The 16556-nt window shown below is 35.2% G+C and overlaps 1 protein-coding gene across 1 annotated transcript in view; it reads right to left on the bottom strand.

The window, feature by feature from the left end:
- LRRC63 (leucine rich repeat containing 63) overlaps window positions 1–16556 on the bottom strand; it is a 42295-nt gene that overhangs the window by 12652 nt on the left and 13087 nt on the right. Inside the window, exons 5-7 of the mRNA XM_022574425.3 lie at window positions 11685–11783; window positions 6799–6935; window positions 410–493 (exon numbers count right to left, since the gene is read on the bottom strand). Coding sequence (XP_022430133.2) covers window positions 410–493; window positions 6799–6935; window positions 11685–11783 — 320 coding nt within the window. The remainder of the gene's footprint in view (window positions 1–409; window positions 494–6798; window positions 6936–11684; window positions 11784–16556) is intronic.

Raw genomic sequence — 16556 nt, 5'->3', positions numbered from 1 at the left:
GAAGGTCAGAGATCAACTTCAGAGACTTTTTAGAAATTAGCACAAGAAAGAATCAGATCTTAGTATTAAAGCACTGTGTATTACTAGCATTTTGTGTATATGTATTTCCTTACAAAAAAATCAACTGATAAGAATTCCACGTGCACACATGGATGAATGGACAAAAGCAGCTTGTCATTCTGTTAAGGTGGCCATCAATACTAGCTTTTAAATAATTACTGAAAATGTTATGTCTTAAAAATACTAAACACCAGTCATTCAATTTACATTTTGGTAAACCTTATGCTTCACATATTATGTTTTATGGCTATTGAATAAATGAAAGGACTCAATTTTATCCATCACAATCATCACCTAATATATCCTTAAGGGACATATGTCTTATGGGTACTTACTACTTCCAAAATACCTGAGTTTCTGGATTTCATTTGGAATAAAAGCAATACTATTGTAGGAAATATCAAGTTCCTCAAGATTAAACAAGCAAAATAACCTTAAATAGAAAGAGAAAATGATTATATGTTTACAGTTACTGGGCATTAATAAAGAATTTAATTCTTCAGTAAATAGAAGCATAGGGAAACTGTATTTTTCTAAGATTTTTCAACTTATAGACTTCTTTTTAAATTATAGATGGTATAATTACAATGAAATTTCCTAAAAATGATTCATCTATCCCTTAAGACTGGTTTGAAATGTTTAGAGTTGGTAAATCCCCATCTAGAAAAAACCACCTCTATTAGTTCCCTAGGGCTGACATAACAAATATCACAATCTGGGTGGCTTAAAGCAACAGAAATTTATTCTCTCACAATACAGGAGGCCAGAAGTCTGAAATAAAGGGGTCGGCAGAGTTGGTTCCTCTGGAGGCTCTGAGGGAGAAACTGTCCCTTGCCCCTCTCCTAGCTTCTGGTAGTTGCCAGCCATCCTTGGTGTTCCTTGGTTTGTGGCAGCATAACTCCAATCTCCACCTTTGTCTTCACATGGCCTTCTTATAAGGACACCATTTATTGGATTTAGAACCCACCCTAATCCCACCCTAATCCAGTATGACCTCATGTTAACTAGTTACATCTGCAAAGATCCTATTTCCAAATAAGATCACATTCTAAGGTTCTGCATGGACATGAATTTTTGAAGGGCACCATTCAACCCAGTGCAGTTGCATTAAGATTTTCCTGGTGAAATATCTTTGGTCTTTCTTTCTATTAAGCAAAGTACTTAAAAGTAAGAACCAAAGAACACAAAGGCTAACGCAGAGAGTCCTGTCTCCTGGGGGGTGGGAGTGGGAGTTGCTTCTTGGAGACTGGAATTGAAGTATGACATTTACCAAAATCCCTAGTAAATATTCCCCTCTTTGTGAATGCTCTTCTCAAATACCTTCCTGTTTTCCTTAAAGGATGAAAAATTACTTGCATGATTATTAACTAAGGCATCATGAGCACAATATTTCATTAACTTCGTACTACTTTAGTGTGGATTATAATGGTCCTCATGATCTGTCCCCAGACTACTCTTTCAACTCACCTCTCACACTACCCGACATTCACCTCAGGCCCAGAATTTATTTGCTGAATTTCCCTGAATTAGCCCAGTTCTCACATATCTCCAGTTCCCCCAAATTTGATCAGTGTCTTTCATTTTTTAAGTCTTGGCTTAGATGTTACCTCTTCCAAGGAACTCTTCCTGCATCTTTCAGAATAGGTGAGCTGCCTCTTCTGTACTTCTGTGCTTACCACTATCATAGAATTTATCACACTGTGTAATAAATGTCTCCTAAACTATGACATTCTGGAGGCCAAGGATTCTATTTTACATTTCTGTATATCCAGTGCTTTGGCCAGTGCCTAGCACATCAAAAGTGCTTACGAAATCACAATTGAATAAAAGGTATGGTGACCCCAGTTAATACAAAATCATTTGCTCTGGGAAAGTAATGAGATTGAATAGAAAAGCAAAAAAAAAAAAAAACTTTTCAGTTCAGTGTTCATCTCAGACTTTTTTTCCACCTCTGTAAAGAAAATATTAGTACCATCTGTTCCATTTTTTTAATTCAAAATTATGTTATTTCATTTTCTTGCCTTAGGCAGTTTCTAGAGTCATTTTGTATTCCCTTATTACTTCAGTACAAGCAAACTAGTCTGGTTCTAGGCTTTCACTGTTGATGATAAATTCCTGTTGATTGTGATGTTTAATTGGGCTTGTAGACAGCACTGAGAAAGCTAATTAAGAAATTTCATAGGCTCTAGAGTTGAAATTTATCTCATCTATATATGATTTTAGAGAGCACATTTGTTTAGACAGCCTTAGTTTCGTTTGATACTCTATACCCCACTAGCAACAAATCTATCACAATTTTCAGGGTGTATAGAAGGTTTTACATTTATTTCATTGTTTTATTTATCAGCATATTGAGCAATGAGATGCTTAAACTAGACACTTGCTGTTGGCTTGGGAGATTGTGCTAGCATTAATATTTGCATGTCATAACATTAATCACCACCACAGCAACATAAATATTATTTATTGAGAGCCTACTATGTGTTTGTGGCAGTTTAGAATGGTCTTTCATTGGACCACAGCAATATTGTTAATATTATTTACAGATTTAAAAAATGGAAGCTACCTTGATTCCTTGCAGTGGTAAATGAGAGTGTTCAAAAAGAATAAAATACCTAGGAATAAACCTACCTAAGGAGGGAAAAGACCTGTATGCAGAAAACTATAAGACACTGATGAAAGAAATCAAAGATGATACAAACAGATGGAAAGATATACCATGTCCTTGGACTGGAAGAATCAACACTGTGAAAATGACTATACTACCCAAAGCAATTTACAGATTCAGTGCAATCCCTGTCAAATTGCCAGTGGAATTTTTCACAGAACTAGAACAAAAAATTTTACAGTTTGTATGGAAACACAAGAGACCACAACTAGCCAAAGCAAACTTGAGAAAGAAAAACAGCTGGAGGAATCAGGCTCCCTGACTTCAGACTATACTACAAAGCTACAGTAATCAAGACAGTATGGTACTGGCACCAAAACAGAAATATAGATCAATGGAACAGGATAGAAAGCCCAGAGATAAACCCACACACATACGGTCACCTTATCTTTGACAAAGGAGGCAAGAATATACAATGGGGGAAAGATAGCCTCTTCAATAACAGGAGTTGGGAAAACTGGACAGCTACATGTAAAAGAATGAAATTAGAACACTTCTTAACACCATACACAAAAATAAACTCAAAATGGATTAAAGACCTAAATATAAGGCCAGACACTCTAAAACTCTTAGAGGAAAACATAGGCAGAACACTCTGACATAAATCACAGCAAGATTTTTTTTTTTTTTTTTTTGCGGTACGCGGGCCTCTCACCGCTGTGGCCTCTCCCGCTGTGGAGCACAGGCTCCGGACATGCAGGCCCAGCAGCCATGGCTCACGGGCCCAGCCGCTCCACGGCACGTGGGATCCTCCCGGTCCGGGGCACGAACCCGTGTCCCCTGCATCGGCAGGCAGACCCTCAACTACTGCGCCACCAGGGAAGCCCACAGCAAGATCTTTTTTGACCCACCTCCTAGAGTAATGGAAATAAAATTTAAAATAAACAAATGGGACCTAGTGAAACTTAAAAGCTTTTGCACAGCAAAGGAAACCATAAACAAGATGAAAATACACCCTCAGAAGGGGAGAAAATATTTGCAAATGAAGCAACTGACAAAGGATTAATCTCCAAAATATACAAATAGCACATGCAGCTCAATATCAAAAAAACAAACAACCCAATCCAAAAATGGGTGGAAGACCTAAATAGACATTTCTCCAAAGACATACAGATTGCCAACAAACACATGAAAAGATGCTCAACATCACTAATTATTAGAGAAATGCAAATCAAAACCACAATGAAGTATCACCTCACACCAGTCAGAATGGCCATCATCAAAAAAATCTACAAACAATAAATGCTGGAGAGGATGTGGAGAAAAGGGAACCCTCTTGCACTGTTGGTGGGAATGTAAATTGATACAGCCACTATGGAGAACAGTATGGAGGTTCCTTAAAAAACTAAAAATAGAACTACCATACGACCCAGCAATCCCACTACTGGGCATATACCCTGAGAAAACCATAATTCAAAAAGAGACATGTACCACAATGTTCATTGCAGCTCTATTTACAGTAACCAGGACATGGAAGCAACCTAAGTGTCCATCGACAGATGAATGGATAAAGAAGATGTGGCACACATATTAATGGAATATTACGCAGCCATAAAAAGGAACGAAATTGAGTTATTTGTAGTGAGGTGGATGGACCTAGAGTCTGTCATACAGAGTGAAGTAAGTCAGAAAGAGAAAAACAAATACCGTATGCTAACACAGGTGTATGGAATCTAAAAAAAATGGTACTGATGAACCTAGTGGCAGGGCAGGGATAAAGACACAGTCTTAGAAAATGGGGGGGGGGTGGTGGGGGGAAGGGGAAGCTGGGACAAAGTGAGAGAGTAGCATTGACATATATACACTACCAAATGTAGAATGGATGGCTAGTGGTAAGCTGCTGCATAGCACAGGGAGATCAGCTCCATGCTTTGTGATGACCTAGAGGAGTGGGATAGGGAGGATGGGAGGGAGGCTCAAGAGGGAAGGGCTGTGGGGATATATGTATACTTATAGCTGATTCACTTTGTTGTACAACAGAAACTAACACAACATTGTAAAGCAATTATACTCCAATAAAGATATTTTTTAAAAAAAGAACTGTAAAAAAACAAAAAGGAAGCTATAAGAAGTTAAGTAGTTTATCCAAGTCAGTATGAAATCAAATTAGTACTCCCTGTTCTTCAGGTATATGGATACAAAGTAATTCAATCCCTATCTTTAATCAATACCAATATGGGAAAATAAATTTGTGCATTTTTAGAATCAGCTCTTACTTCAGGGTTCACAAGTATGTTCTTAAATTCTTTATTCCAAACAGCTTCTCTTTCCCAAAGAACATGCTGGCTAATTAAACTGAACCAAAACAAGGCAAAACTTTGATTCTATTAGTTAAAAGTAGTAATTTTCTATGTCATTTTCCTCCTGGTATCCACTGAGAAAAAGATAAGAGCATTTTTTTAAAAACTTTTGTTACAGTTATGGCTTCATAACTTCAGGGAGTGAGGTGTGTGTACATAGATGTACGTGTGTGTGTGTATACACAGAAACAAATGTGTGTACACAGATTAGTATACATACATAAGTTATCTATCTCTGTCCACTGAGAGTGTCTAGAAGCAATATCATCCCAATAGCAGTGGGAATATCCAGCACCCAGGTCTTGTTTTTTAAATACCATCCTCCAATAAAAAGGAAATAGGGTTTCCTAAGAGAAATGGCTGATTCTAGTATCAAGGCAGGGAATCAAGGCAGTACAGTTTATGTTACTGTGGAAAGATAGATGAGTCAAACAAAAATAAAACTCATAATGCAATATCTTTACTTAGTATTTATTCTTTCTTTTTAAATACACTTTATGTGTAATGTGTGATGTGTATATAAGCGTTTTTACACAGAAATATAATTTTTATATACTTTTTAATTTTTCAAAATGAATAGTTTTACAGTGTTTTAAATGTAGATCTTGGATTGTTAATTACAAACAATGCTGGATGAACAGTTTTATAAATGAATTTTGATGCACTTTCTTAATTACTATAAGAACCTTCTTTTGCAAAATGTTATTCAACTATTTAAGAGTCCCTGTGCTCTTAACTTTTTGCCCTTAACCTACATTCAATTTGTTAAAATCTAACTGGAAGAGATATCTTGTTTTGGCATTTGGTTAAGGTTTTGGTTCAAAACTTTCATTAAGACTTAAATAATTACCAGTCCATATGTGGGGAAAAAATCCATCTCTTTTATACCTGGATATCAACATTCCTATTAGAGTTTAAAGGATCTTAGACATCATACAGGTAATTTCTTAGTTCATAGATTAGGAGATTGAGGCCTAGAATGGACTTGTGTCTTTCTCCAGATCAAATAGATAATTCTCAACTTTGAAGTTAAAAGTCTAGAATTCTTTTTTTATTCTCGATCTTTTTTTTTTAATAAATTTATTTATTATTTATTTATTATTTATTTATTTATTTTTGGCTGCATTGGGTCTTCACTGCTGCGTGCAGGCTTTCACTAGTTGTGTTAAGCAGGGGCTACTCTTTGTTGTGGTGTGTGGGCTTCTTGTTGCAGTGGCTTGTCTTGTTGTGGAGCATGGGCTCTAGGCACATGTGCTTCAGTAGTTGTGGCTCGCGGGCTCTAGAGCACAGGCTCAGTAGTTGTGGTGCACAGGCTTAGTTGCTCCACTGCATGTGGGATCTTCCCAGAACAGGGCCCAAACCCATGTCCCCTGCATTGGCAGGCGGATTCTTAACCACTGCGCCACCAGGGAAGTCCCAAGGCTAGAATTCTTAATTCCAAGTTCAGAGTTCTTTCGATATCCAAAAAGGCTACCAAGGGATAGGTGTAAGTTTCTCACCTGAGCTTCTTTATATGACTTATTCCATACTCAGATAATGGATGTCTAGATATGTATTTACTAGCCCCAGATTAATTGCCATCTATGTAGCTGGTAGGTTTTTTTTTTTTTTTTTAACACAGTAATTAGAAGCAAATCAGCTAACTGGAACTGAATAAAAATTATCAAATGGCTAAAAAGTAGCTAGCTGCTTTCAGAAGGGAAATTGATCCTTTTCTAAATTACATGCTCTTTATTTTCTGTGTTTAGAATCTCAGACTATCAACCTTACCCAGGTGGAAGCATAGTAATCAAATTAAAGGCGATGTTGAAAGTTCTAAGGAACTTAAGTTGTTGAATTGTAGAAGGGATTTCTTTGATAGGATTATTTCTCAGATTCAGTATTTGTAAATTTTTAAGACAGAATATCTGAAAAATGGAAAAGAGAAATAGCATGAGTAGAATACTAAAGTGTGCGAATCCTTATTTTTTACATTTTATAAACCCTTTGAACTAATGCAGTCAAATCAGTATGGTAACACTAATTGGCTGTGTCATATATCTCAGTAAATACCTTTGGTAAGCCCTGAAAATAACTAACCAGCATTCATATGTATGATATGGTAAGATAGTGCAGCTACTGTACTCATATACCCTTGACTCAAGAATGTTCCTTTTCTAAATGGGAAAATCATGCTGTTTGATCAAGCTCACGGTTTCATAAGAGGCAACCATGTCAAGAATGAGGAATGTAGGAGATACCTGCAGAATCAAGAAAATAAGTGGAATTAACCGTAGCAATCATGGGGTGTCTGATATCATACCCAGCTCGATTCACTCTGATATCACAGTAATTTGTAAATAACTGATTTTTCATATGAAATTTAAAAATAGAGTATGCCATTTAAATCCACAATCTTTGCTTGATTTATATATTTCTTCTTTTCTAGTGAATCTTAACAAGCTTTTACATTAGCTCTCTTTAACATTAAATTAAAACTTTTTATATCATGAAGATTTAAAATTGGTGGAGTAGAGCATGCTTATTCTTGCCATCAGAAAGTTTAAGTCCTCCAAGTTTGTTTTTTCTTTTCAAGATTGTTTTGGCTATTTGGAATCCCTTGCAATTCCATATGAACTTTAGGATCAGCCTGTCAACTTCTGAAAAAAAGGCAAGTTGTAATTTTCATAGAGAGTGCAATGAATCTGTAGATCAATTTGCAAGTATTGCCATCTTAACAATGTTTTCAGATCCATGAACATGGGATGTCTTGTCATATAATTATGTCTTCTTTAATTTCTTTTAACAATGATCTGTAGTTTTCACAGTATAAGTTTTGTGCTTTTGTTAAACTTCTAAGTATTTTCTTCTTTTTCGTGTAAGTAGATTTGCTTTATTAATTTTATTGTCAGAATTGTTTGTTGCCAGTATGTAGAAATACAATTGATTTTTGTATATTGATCTTGTACACTGCACCCTTGATTAACTCACTCATTAGTTCTAATAGTTTTTGGTGAATGCCTTAGGATTTCTATATATAAGACTGTATCAGCTACAACAAAAGATAGTTTAAACTCCTTCCTTTTTAGCGTGAATGCCTTTTACTTCTTTTTCTTGTCTAATTGTCTTGGCTAGAAACTCCAGTACAATACACAGTGACACGAGTAGACATCTTCATCTTGTTCCTGATCTTAGGAAGAAAATTTTCAGTTTTGCACCATTAAGTATGGTATTGGCTATGGGTTTTTTGTAGACACCCTTTATCAAGTTGAGGATGCCCCCCTTCTATGCATAGATGTTGAATGCTTTTGTCATGAAAGTATGTTGGATTTTGTAAAATGATTTTTCTGTCTCTGTTGATATAATTGTATAGTTTTTTTTAACCCTTCACTATATTAATGTGGAATCACATTGATTGATTTTTGTATGTTTAACCATCCTTGCATTCCTGGAATAGGTCTCACTTGGTTATGGTGGAAAACCTCTTTATATGTTGCTGAGTTTGGTTTACTAGCATTTTGTTGAGGATTATTGCATCTATATTCATGAGCTATTGTTCTGTAGTTTGCTTTTCTTTCTATATCTTTGTCTAGTTTTGGTATCAGGGTATTACTGGTTTCATAGTTTGAATGAGAACATTTTCTCCGATTTTTCATAAGAGTTTGTAAAGGATTGGTGTTAATTCTTTTTAAGACATCTGGCAGAATTCGCCAATGGAGCTATCTGATCCTGGACTTTCCTTTGAGGAAAGTTTAAAAATTACTACTGAAACTCTTTCTTTTTTTATAGAACCATTCAGGTTTTCTATTTATTCTTGAGTCCATTCTTGTGTCTTCCTAAATATGTGTCCACTTCATCTACATTATCTAGTTGGCTGGTATACAGTTATTTGTAGTATTCTCTTAAAATCTTTTTAAAAATTTTCTGTAAGGTTGGTATGATATCCCATCCTTCACTCCTAATATTAGTAACTTGAATCTTCATTTTTTCTTGGTCAGTTTATGTCAGGTTAGTCAATTTTGTTGATCTTTTCAAAGTAACGGTATTAGATTTTGCTGACATTGTTTTTCTGTTCCCTGTTTCACTAATTTTTATTATGTCCTTCCTTATTCTTTCTTTAGATTTATTTAGCTCTTTTTCTCTTGTGGCTTAAGATGGAATGTTAGGTTTCGATTTTTTCCTTTTTAATATAGTAACTGATAGCTGTAAATTTCCCTCTGAGCACTGATGTAGATGCATCCCATAAATTTTGGATTGTTGTGTTTTGATTTTTATTTATTTCAAAGTAATTTTTAATTTCCCTTTTGATTTCTTCATTGACTCATTGGTTATTTAAGAGTGTGTTGCTTAATTTCCATTTATTTCCAAATTTCTTTCAACTACTGATTTCTAATTACATTTCATTGTGGCCCAAAAATATACTTTCTGTGACTTTCAATTTTTTTTAAAATTTTTTGTAGACTAACCTATGGTCTCTTCTGGAAAATGTTCCACGTGAATTTGAGTGTTATGTATTCTGCTACTTTTGGTTGGAGTGTCCCATAAATGTCTGTTAGGTCTTATTGGTTTGTAATGTTGTTCATGTCTTCCATTTCACTTTCATCTTCTGTCTAGTTGATCTGTGTGTTATTGAAAGTGGGGTATTGAAGTGTCCAACTATTATTTTTGAATTCTCTATTTCTTCCCTCAGTTCTTTCAGTTTTTGCTTCATGTATTCTGGGGCTCTGTTGTTAAGTACCTAAATGTTTATAGTTGTTACAGCATCCTGAAAGATTGACAAAACGTCCCTCTTTATCTCTAGTGACATTTTTTGTTTTAAAATTTATTTTGTCTGATATTAGTATAGTCACTCCAGCTTTCTTATGATTGCTATTTGCATGATATATCTTTTCCTATACTTTTACTTTTAGCCTCTTTGGATCTTTCACTCTTAAGTGTATCTCCTTTAGACAGACTACCACTGGGGCTGACAACTGTATTTTTTTATTAGATTGTTTCATGTATTAACATTTAATGTTATTGACATGGTTGGATTTATATCACAATGTCACTTATAGTTTTCTAAATGTCATGTCATTTTTGTTCCTCCTTTACTGGCTTCTTTTGCATCAACTGGATATTTTCTAGTATAACATTTTAATTACTTTAATGATTTTTTTCCCCACTGTATTCTCTTCAGTTATTTTCTTAGTGATTGCTTTAGGGGTTGTAATATACACCTTGACTTACCAGAATCTACTTCAGATTTACACTAACTTAATTCCAGTGAGATATGGAGATGTTGTTCCTAGATAGCTCTATTCCCTCTTCCTTTTTTGTACTATAATTGTTATACATATTATATCTATATATGTTACAAACGTAACAATACATTATTATAATTAATTACTATTGTATGTGATTTTGTGTCTTTTAAAGAAGCTAAGAGAAGAAAGGAGACCAAGTATATATTTATATGGTTTGTTATATTTACCATTTCTGCTTCTACCTTTTCCTATCCTAAACTATTTCAGTAGGCTCTGTCTCTGCCAGAGTCTACCATCTTGAATTTTCCATGAAACTTGTCCAATCACCACATGTATGCCAGCCTCTAGTCTTCTATTCATTTCACTTACACTATGCTAATAGCTTGGCATCATTTGCCTACCCCTAGTACGGCCCTTCCAAGCCTGGATATTGCCATTTTCATTGGAACATTTTGTCTATAGCTGTACAACACTGATCTGCATTTTAATGGCAAGTTCTACTTATTTCTATCACTTTAAAAATGAGCGTTTTATATTTTACACCTGAAAATCTCCCATATGGTTATACATTCTGCTTGAGTGGTTAGAGTATTCTTTGGCAGATGCACAAGTCTCATATATGACTGTTTAGAAGAAAGGTTAAAATTAATGTGAAGAACTAAGATCCCTATATTCCTTGGGAATTCTTGTCAACTTGTCTTAGTCAAATTAATAAAACTAGTGTGATATACTAGAAAAGAACAAATAACTCTTCTAGTGAAAATAAAAACACAATATCATAGAAATTATGGAAAATATATGTTTCCAATACTACATGTTTGAAATAGAAAACAAGTCAATTTGCTAGAAATCAATTCACTAAAAGTTAATACTCTGGAAATCAATTCACAAAGCAACAAAACACCCCATGACCAATGAAACAATGACTAAAGACACTGAAAACATAATCTGTCCTAATTACTTATAATGACTTGTTTATATAATGACATTGAATCATCTCATCCCATATCTGATTATCCTTGGTATGTTTTATTAAGCAGAATATCCTATTTCAGCCTATTGTAATTAAAACTTGTTACAACATCATATTACCTTGTCACTAAACATTGCCTTTAAAGCTTCCAATTAACATGGATAAAGTATATCTTAGGTTTTATTCAGAATCAGAAAAATAAATAATTTTATACACGTTGTACAATTATGAGAACATATTTGGGAGCCTGACCATAACACAGTCTTTGAGGATTGTGTCATGGGACTTGCTAAGAAAAATGTACTATACTTTTGGTACTTCTAAAAATAAGCCTTTTAGGATACAATCCAAAATATATTTATTTATAGTAACTCCAGGGTATCATAAGTGTCTATTTTTAAATTATTATTAATAATAAGAAATTATGACAATATATACAATAATAAAAATGGACTCACTTCTGTGGGAAAGTAACAGATGTTATTATATGATAAATTAAGATATATCAATTGGAAAGCCAAAGGTGTTAGGTCTGGACAATTCAGGAGAAAAAAGCCCTAAAAGAAAGTGACAAAAGATAAGAATTAATTATTTACCATGCACAAAATATTTTATACAAGTGTTTAAAAAAATGAGCACATAATCTAAATGTGTGACCTAATAACAAGCCTATAATAATCTTCCATTCATTTATTTTAGTCTTTCATGGTAATAATTTCTTAAATATGTAAAGAAACAAAATAGAAAAACTAAGTATTTACATATGTAATAAATATAGTGTTACATGTGTGAAAGGCATTATTTCAGTTAATAACAAGCAAACATTTATTGACTGTCCACTACATGCTGAAATAAGTCATTAAATATATTTTATATTTAATTCTCTTTACCCCCTCTTTTTTTCATGTTTATACTTCTGTTTCTCTGTTATCTTTCTATTAATCTAACATCTTCTTAAAGTTTCTTGCTTAAATATGCCAGTTTCTGATTGAGGAAAACATATGCCTTTGTTATGGACTAAATGTTCGTGTTCCCCCAAAATTCATTTGTTGAATCTCTAATCCCCAACATGATGGCATTTAGAAGTGAAGTCTTTGGGAAGTAATTTGGGTTAGATGAGGTCTTAAGGATGGAGCCCTCACGATGGAATCGGTGTCCTTATAAGAAGAACAGTGGACCAGAGATCTCTTTCTCCCTGCATGTGAGGATACAGCAAAAAGTCAGCTGTGAAAAAGAGAGCGCTCACCAGGAACCAAATTGGCTGACACCTCAGTGTCAGACTTCCCAGCCACCAGAACTGTGAGAAGTAAATGTCCCTTGTTTAAGCCACTCTATGGCATTTTGTCGTAGCAGCCCAAATTGACCAAGACATGCTTAGTGCCCCCAGTATCTTTAATATTCCAGTAAAGTTGGTACGTTTGTTTCTTAAGTATCATAGAATCAGTAGTGTTCAACTGAATGAACCAAGGAACTCTAATGCTGAAGGATCAAACCTCAGCTTATAGTGAAGGGAGGCATTGCTACCAGTGCATTGGGTTATGGCATGCACTGTATGAGAGAGATGAGGTTCATGGCTAAAGAATCTTCGAATTGACAGTACTGGTTTCAAGACTGACCTCTTATTAAAGTATCAATATTTGTAAATGTCTAGATGTTGGTAGACATATACACCTATAGAAGAGTACGTGTTCTTTCTTCCTGTCACCAAACATTCATCTCTTCTCGACATAACTAGTAGTACACTAAATTATGTAGCAGGAAAGTGTCTGTCAGAGTCTGTAATCATTCCACTAAGTGTGCTCAGATAACTAGTGCCTTTACATTTTCTTCTGCCTGGAAAGCTCTTCCCCCATCTATTCTCATGAAGTATCTTCTCACTTCATTCACAGGTTGCTTATAGGCAGCTCTCTGCTCCATAAGTCATCACATCCTATCACAAATAGCAACCTCTCAAACCAGTGCCCCATTGATGGCTCTCTGTCCCCTCCACTTGCTTTATTTTTCTTCGTAACTCTTATCACCAGAGGACAGACTATATATAAATGTATGTATGTATGTATGTATGATCTCATCCCACTAAAGTATAAGCTCCATGAAATAGGTATTATTTTTCTGTTTTGCACACTGATACATAATGAGATACATAGTTTACCACTGGGTACATAGTGGGTTATTAATAAATATTGGCTGAATGAGTGACTATCCAGGACCTTCTCATTGCCTCATGGAATCCCAGGAACCTTCACTGTGGATATACTATGAGGTCTGCCCAGCATAGGTATGCTGGATCTCTCTTTTACCATCCCATCATAAAACCTGTTTGCTGCAGTTACCATGATAAGGATGTGAAGAATTAAACAACACCAAGAAAGTGGAGGCTTTCTCAATCTCTTGAATTGCTCTAGCAACATTTAAGCATTGATGCACTGAGTCTGTATTAAATTAATCAGTACATTTGTTTTGTGTAAATTCTATTCATGTAAAATCTGTTTCCTTAATAAGTCCATGAGATAGATTAGAAATTATTACTTTTAATTCTTTTATATCACCCCCACAGAGCTCAGGATTCTACTCTGGAGTCAAATATTCTTTTAAAATAATATTGATGACTGTGTAAGTAGATGTTTCTCTTGACTAGCTCCATTTAACTCTTTAGAAGATATACTCTTCCTCGATTTAAAGCAGGAATCAGTGAGCTACAGTCTGCCACCTGTTTCTATAAATAAAGTTTTATTGGAACACAGCCACACTCTAAGTTTGGGTGTTGTAATATGGCTGTTCTTATACTACACAACAGAGTTGATTAGTTGTGACAGAGACCATGTAGACTTCAAAGTCTTCTCTGTCCCATTACAGAAAAACCTTGCCAACCTCTGATTTAAAGTAATTCACTTTGGGACTTCCCTGGTGGCACAGTGGCTAAGAATCCACCTGCCAGTGCAGGGGACACAGGTACAAGCCCTGGACCGGGAAGATCCCCCATGCCGCAGAGCAACTAAGCCCATGCACCACAACTACTGAAGCCCGTGAGCCTAGAGCCCGTGTTCCGAAACAAGAGAAGCCACCATAATGGGAAGCCCATGCACTGCAATGAAGAGTAGGCCCCGCTCGCCACAACTAGAGAAAGCCTGTGTGCAGCAGTGAAGACCCAACGCAGCCAAAAATAAATAAATTTATTTAAAAAGAAATAAAGTAATTCACTTCAAAACCAGATAATCTGATTTTTTCACTTATACTAATGGGCAACAGCCTTGTTTCAAACCAGCCCTTCAACTAAAACCAAAAAGGGAAACAAACACAACACAACAAAGACTTGGAGAATGACTAAAGTAGCTAGGTCTTAAGAAGCCAAAATTCCAGAAAGAAGGGAATCTCAGGGTGTTAAACACAGCACTCAACACTATTTTTCTCCAAAAGTCATTTGCCTAATCCAAAGCTGTGGTGGCGAACTACAGCCAGTCTCACAGGGCTAGGGAGACAAAAATTGGAATTCAGGGCTTCCCAAGGAGAAGGGACTTCAGACTTGATATGAGGTGGCTAAAAGGCTACAGCCTTAGGAAAGAAGTTTAACAGGAAATCTCTACAAAAATTAAAGTCCAGCATTAAACCAGCTGATTTTGATTAGATTAAGATGAACATCCCCTAGCCTCTTTGCCTGTCAGAAGCAACAATAAAAAAATTTTGGAAGAATGTAACATTATCTAGGGCCTCAAATTATTTCTACACAACGTCTATCATGCAATCAAAAATAAAAAGACATGCAAAAAGATAATACTTGGACAAAAATCAAGAGAAATGATAGAAATAGGCCCATGGAAGGTCCATGTTTTGGATACGTCAGGTGTGTTAAACAAAAAAAAAGTTAACTGTGATTAATAACCTTGAAAAATCAAATTATAAGATAAAGAATTTAAAGTTCAAAGAAATTAGATTATAAAAGAAACCATCCAAAATTAAGGACTTGATAAAAGGTTTAACAGCAGATTTCACAAAGCTGAAAAGAGAATGAATGAACCAGAATTTAGGTAAGAAGAAAATGCTCAGAATAAAGCACAGAGAGTAAAAGGGATACAGGAAGAGAGTAAGGGATATATGGGACAAGATGAAAAGGCCTAAGATACATGTAGCTGGAGTCTGATAAGAAGAGGACAAAAGGAATGAGACAGGAGCAATATCTGAAGAGATAGTAGGAGAGTTACACAGGCATCAAACAATGAGTTAGCAAGTGTTCTTCCTCCTCTGATTTCTGAAGGAGTTAGCCTAAACTGATATTATTTCCTTCTTCATTGTCTGATAGAATCACCAGTGAGGCTGTTTGTGCCTGGAGCTTTCTCTGTGTGAAGGCTCTTAATTAAAATTTCAATTAGGTTTTTACAGGTGCAAGACTATTCTGATGTTCTAGTCCTTGTTGTGCCTGTTTCAGCAAGTTGTGTTTTTCAAAAAATTTTTCCATTTCATCACAGTTGTTGCATTTATTGGGAAAATGTTGTTCTTATTATTTCATTATTTTCTATTTTAATGTCTGTAGGAAATGTGGTGATTTCCCCTTTTTAAATTTTGAATTTGGTATTTAGTGTTTCTTTTTTTCTTAATCCTATCATGGATTTAGCAATTTTATTAATTAACAAAGGATATTGATCTGTAGTTTTCTTGTGGTGTCTTTATCTTCCCTTGATATCTGGGTTATACTGATAGCATAAAATGTGTTATATGTTGTTGATATTTTTACTTGTTAAAAAATATATTTGGTCATCTGAATGACCAAAATATATTTTTCATATATAGCTGGACTTTATCCATGGTTCCTCGCTACCAGCTCCCAAAACCCTTGGAATTTCCTGAACAATAAGAGCAATGGGAGCATCTTTTGTCATAATACTTATTCTCTTATCTTCAGCTCCTGAAATTGCTTCAGAACCATAAAGGCGAAATGGGTGTCTTGTTATTCATAACAAACCCCTTTCCACCACAACTGGATTTATGTTGGTGAGGTGACTTTTGAAAGGGGCTGGGTGTCAGAAGAACCAACCATGTGATTAGAAGGTTGGAACTTTCAATCCCCTCACCTCTGAAGAGGGAAAGGGATTGAAGACTGAGCTCAATCAGCAGTGGCCAATGATTTAATCAATTATACTATTAATGAAACCTCCATAAAAACCAGAATGACAGGATTTGGAGAGCTTCCAGGTCTGTGAACACGTGGAGATTTGGGGAGAGTAGCACCTGGAGAGGGTGTAGGGTCTCCACACCCTTTCCTCATACCATGTCCTATGTTTTTCTTCATATAACTGTTGATTCACATCCCTTAATATCCTTTGTAATAAACCAGT

Source organism: Delphinapterus leucas, chromosome 18 (assembly GCF_059928025.1).
Source record: "Delphinapterus leucas isolate spDelLeu-1000000601 "Yukka" chromosome 18, BTC_Dleu_Yukka2, whole genome shotgun sequence".
Lineage (NCBI taxonomy): Eukaryota > Metazoa > Chordata > Mammalia > Artiodactyla > Monodontidae > Delphinapterus > Delphinapterus leucas.
Note: the sequence above shows the minus strand (reverse complement) of the source record. Positions and strands in the feature narration are given on the sequence as shown.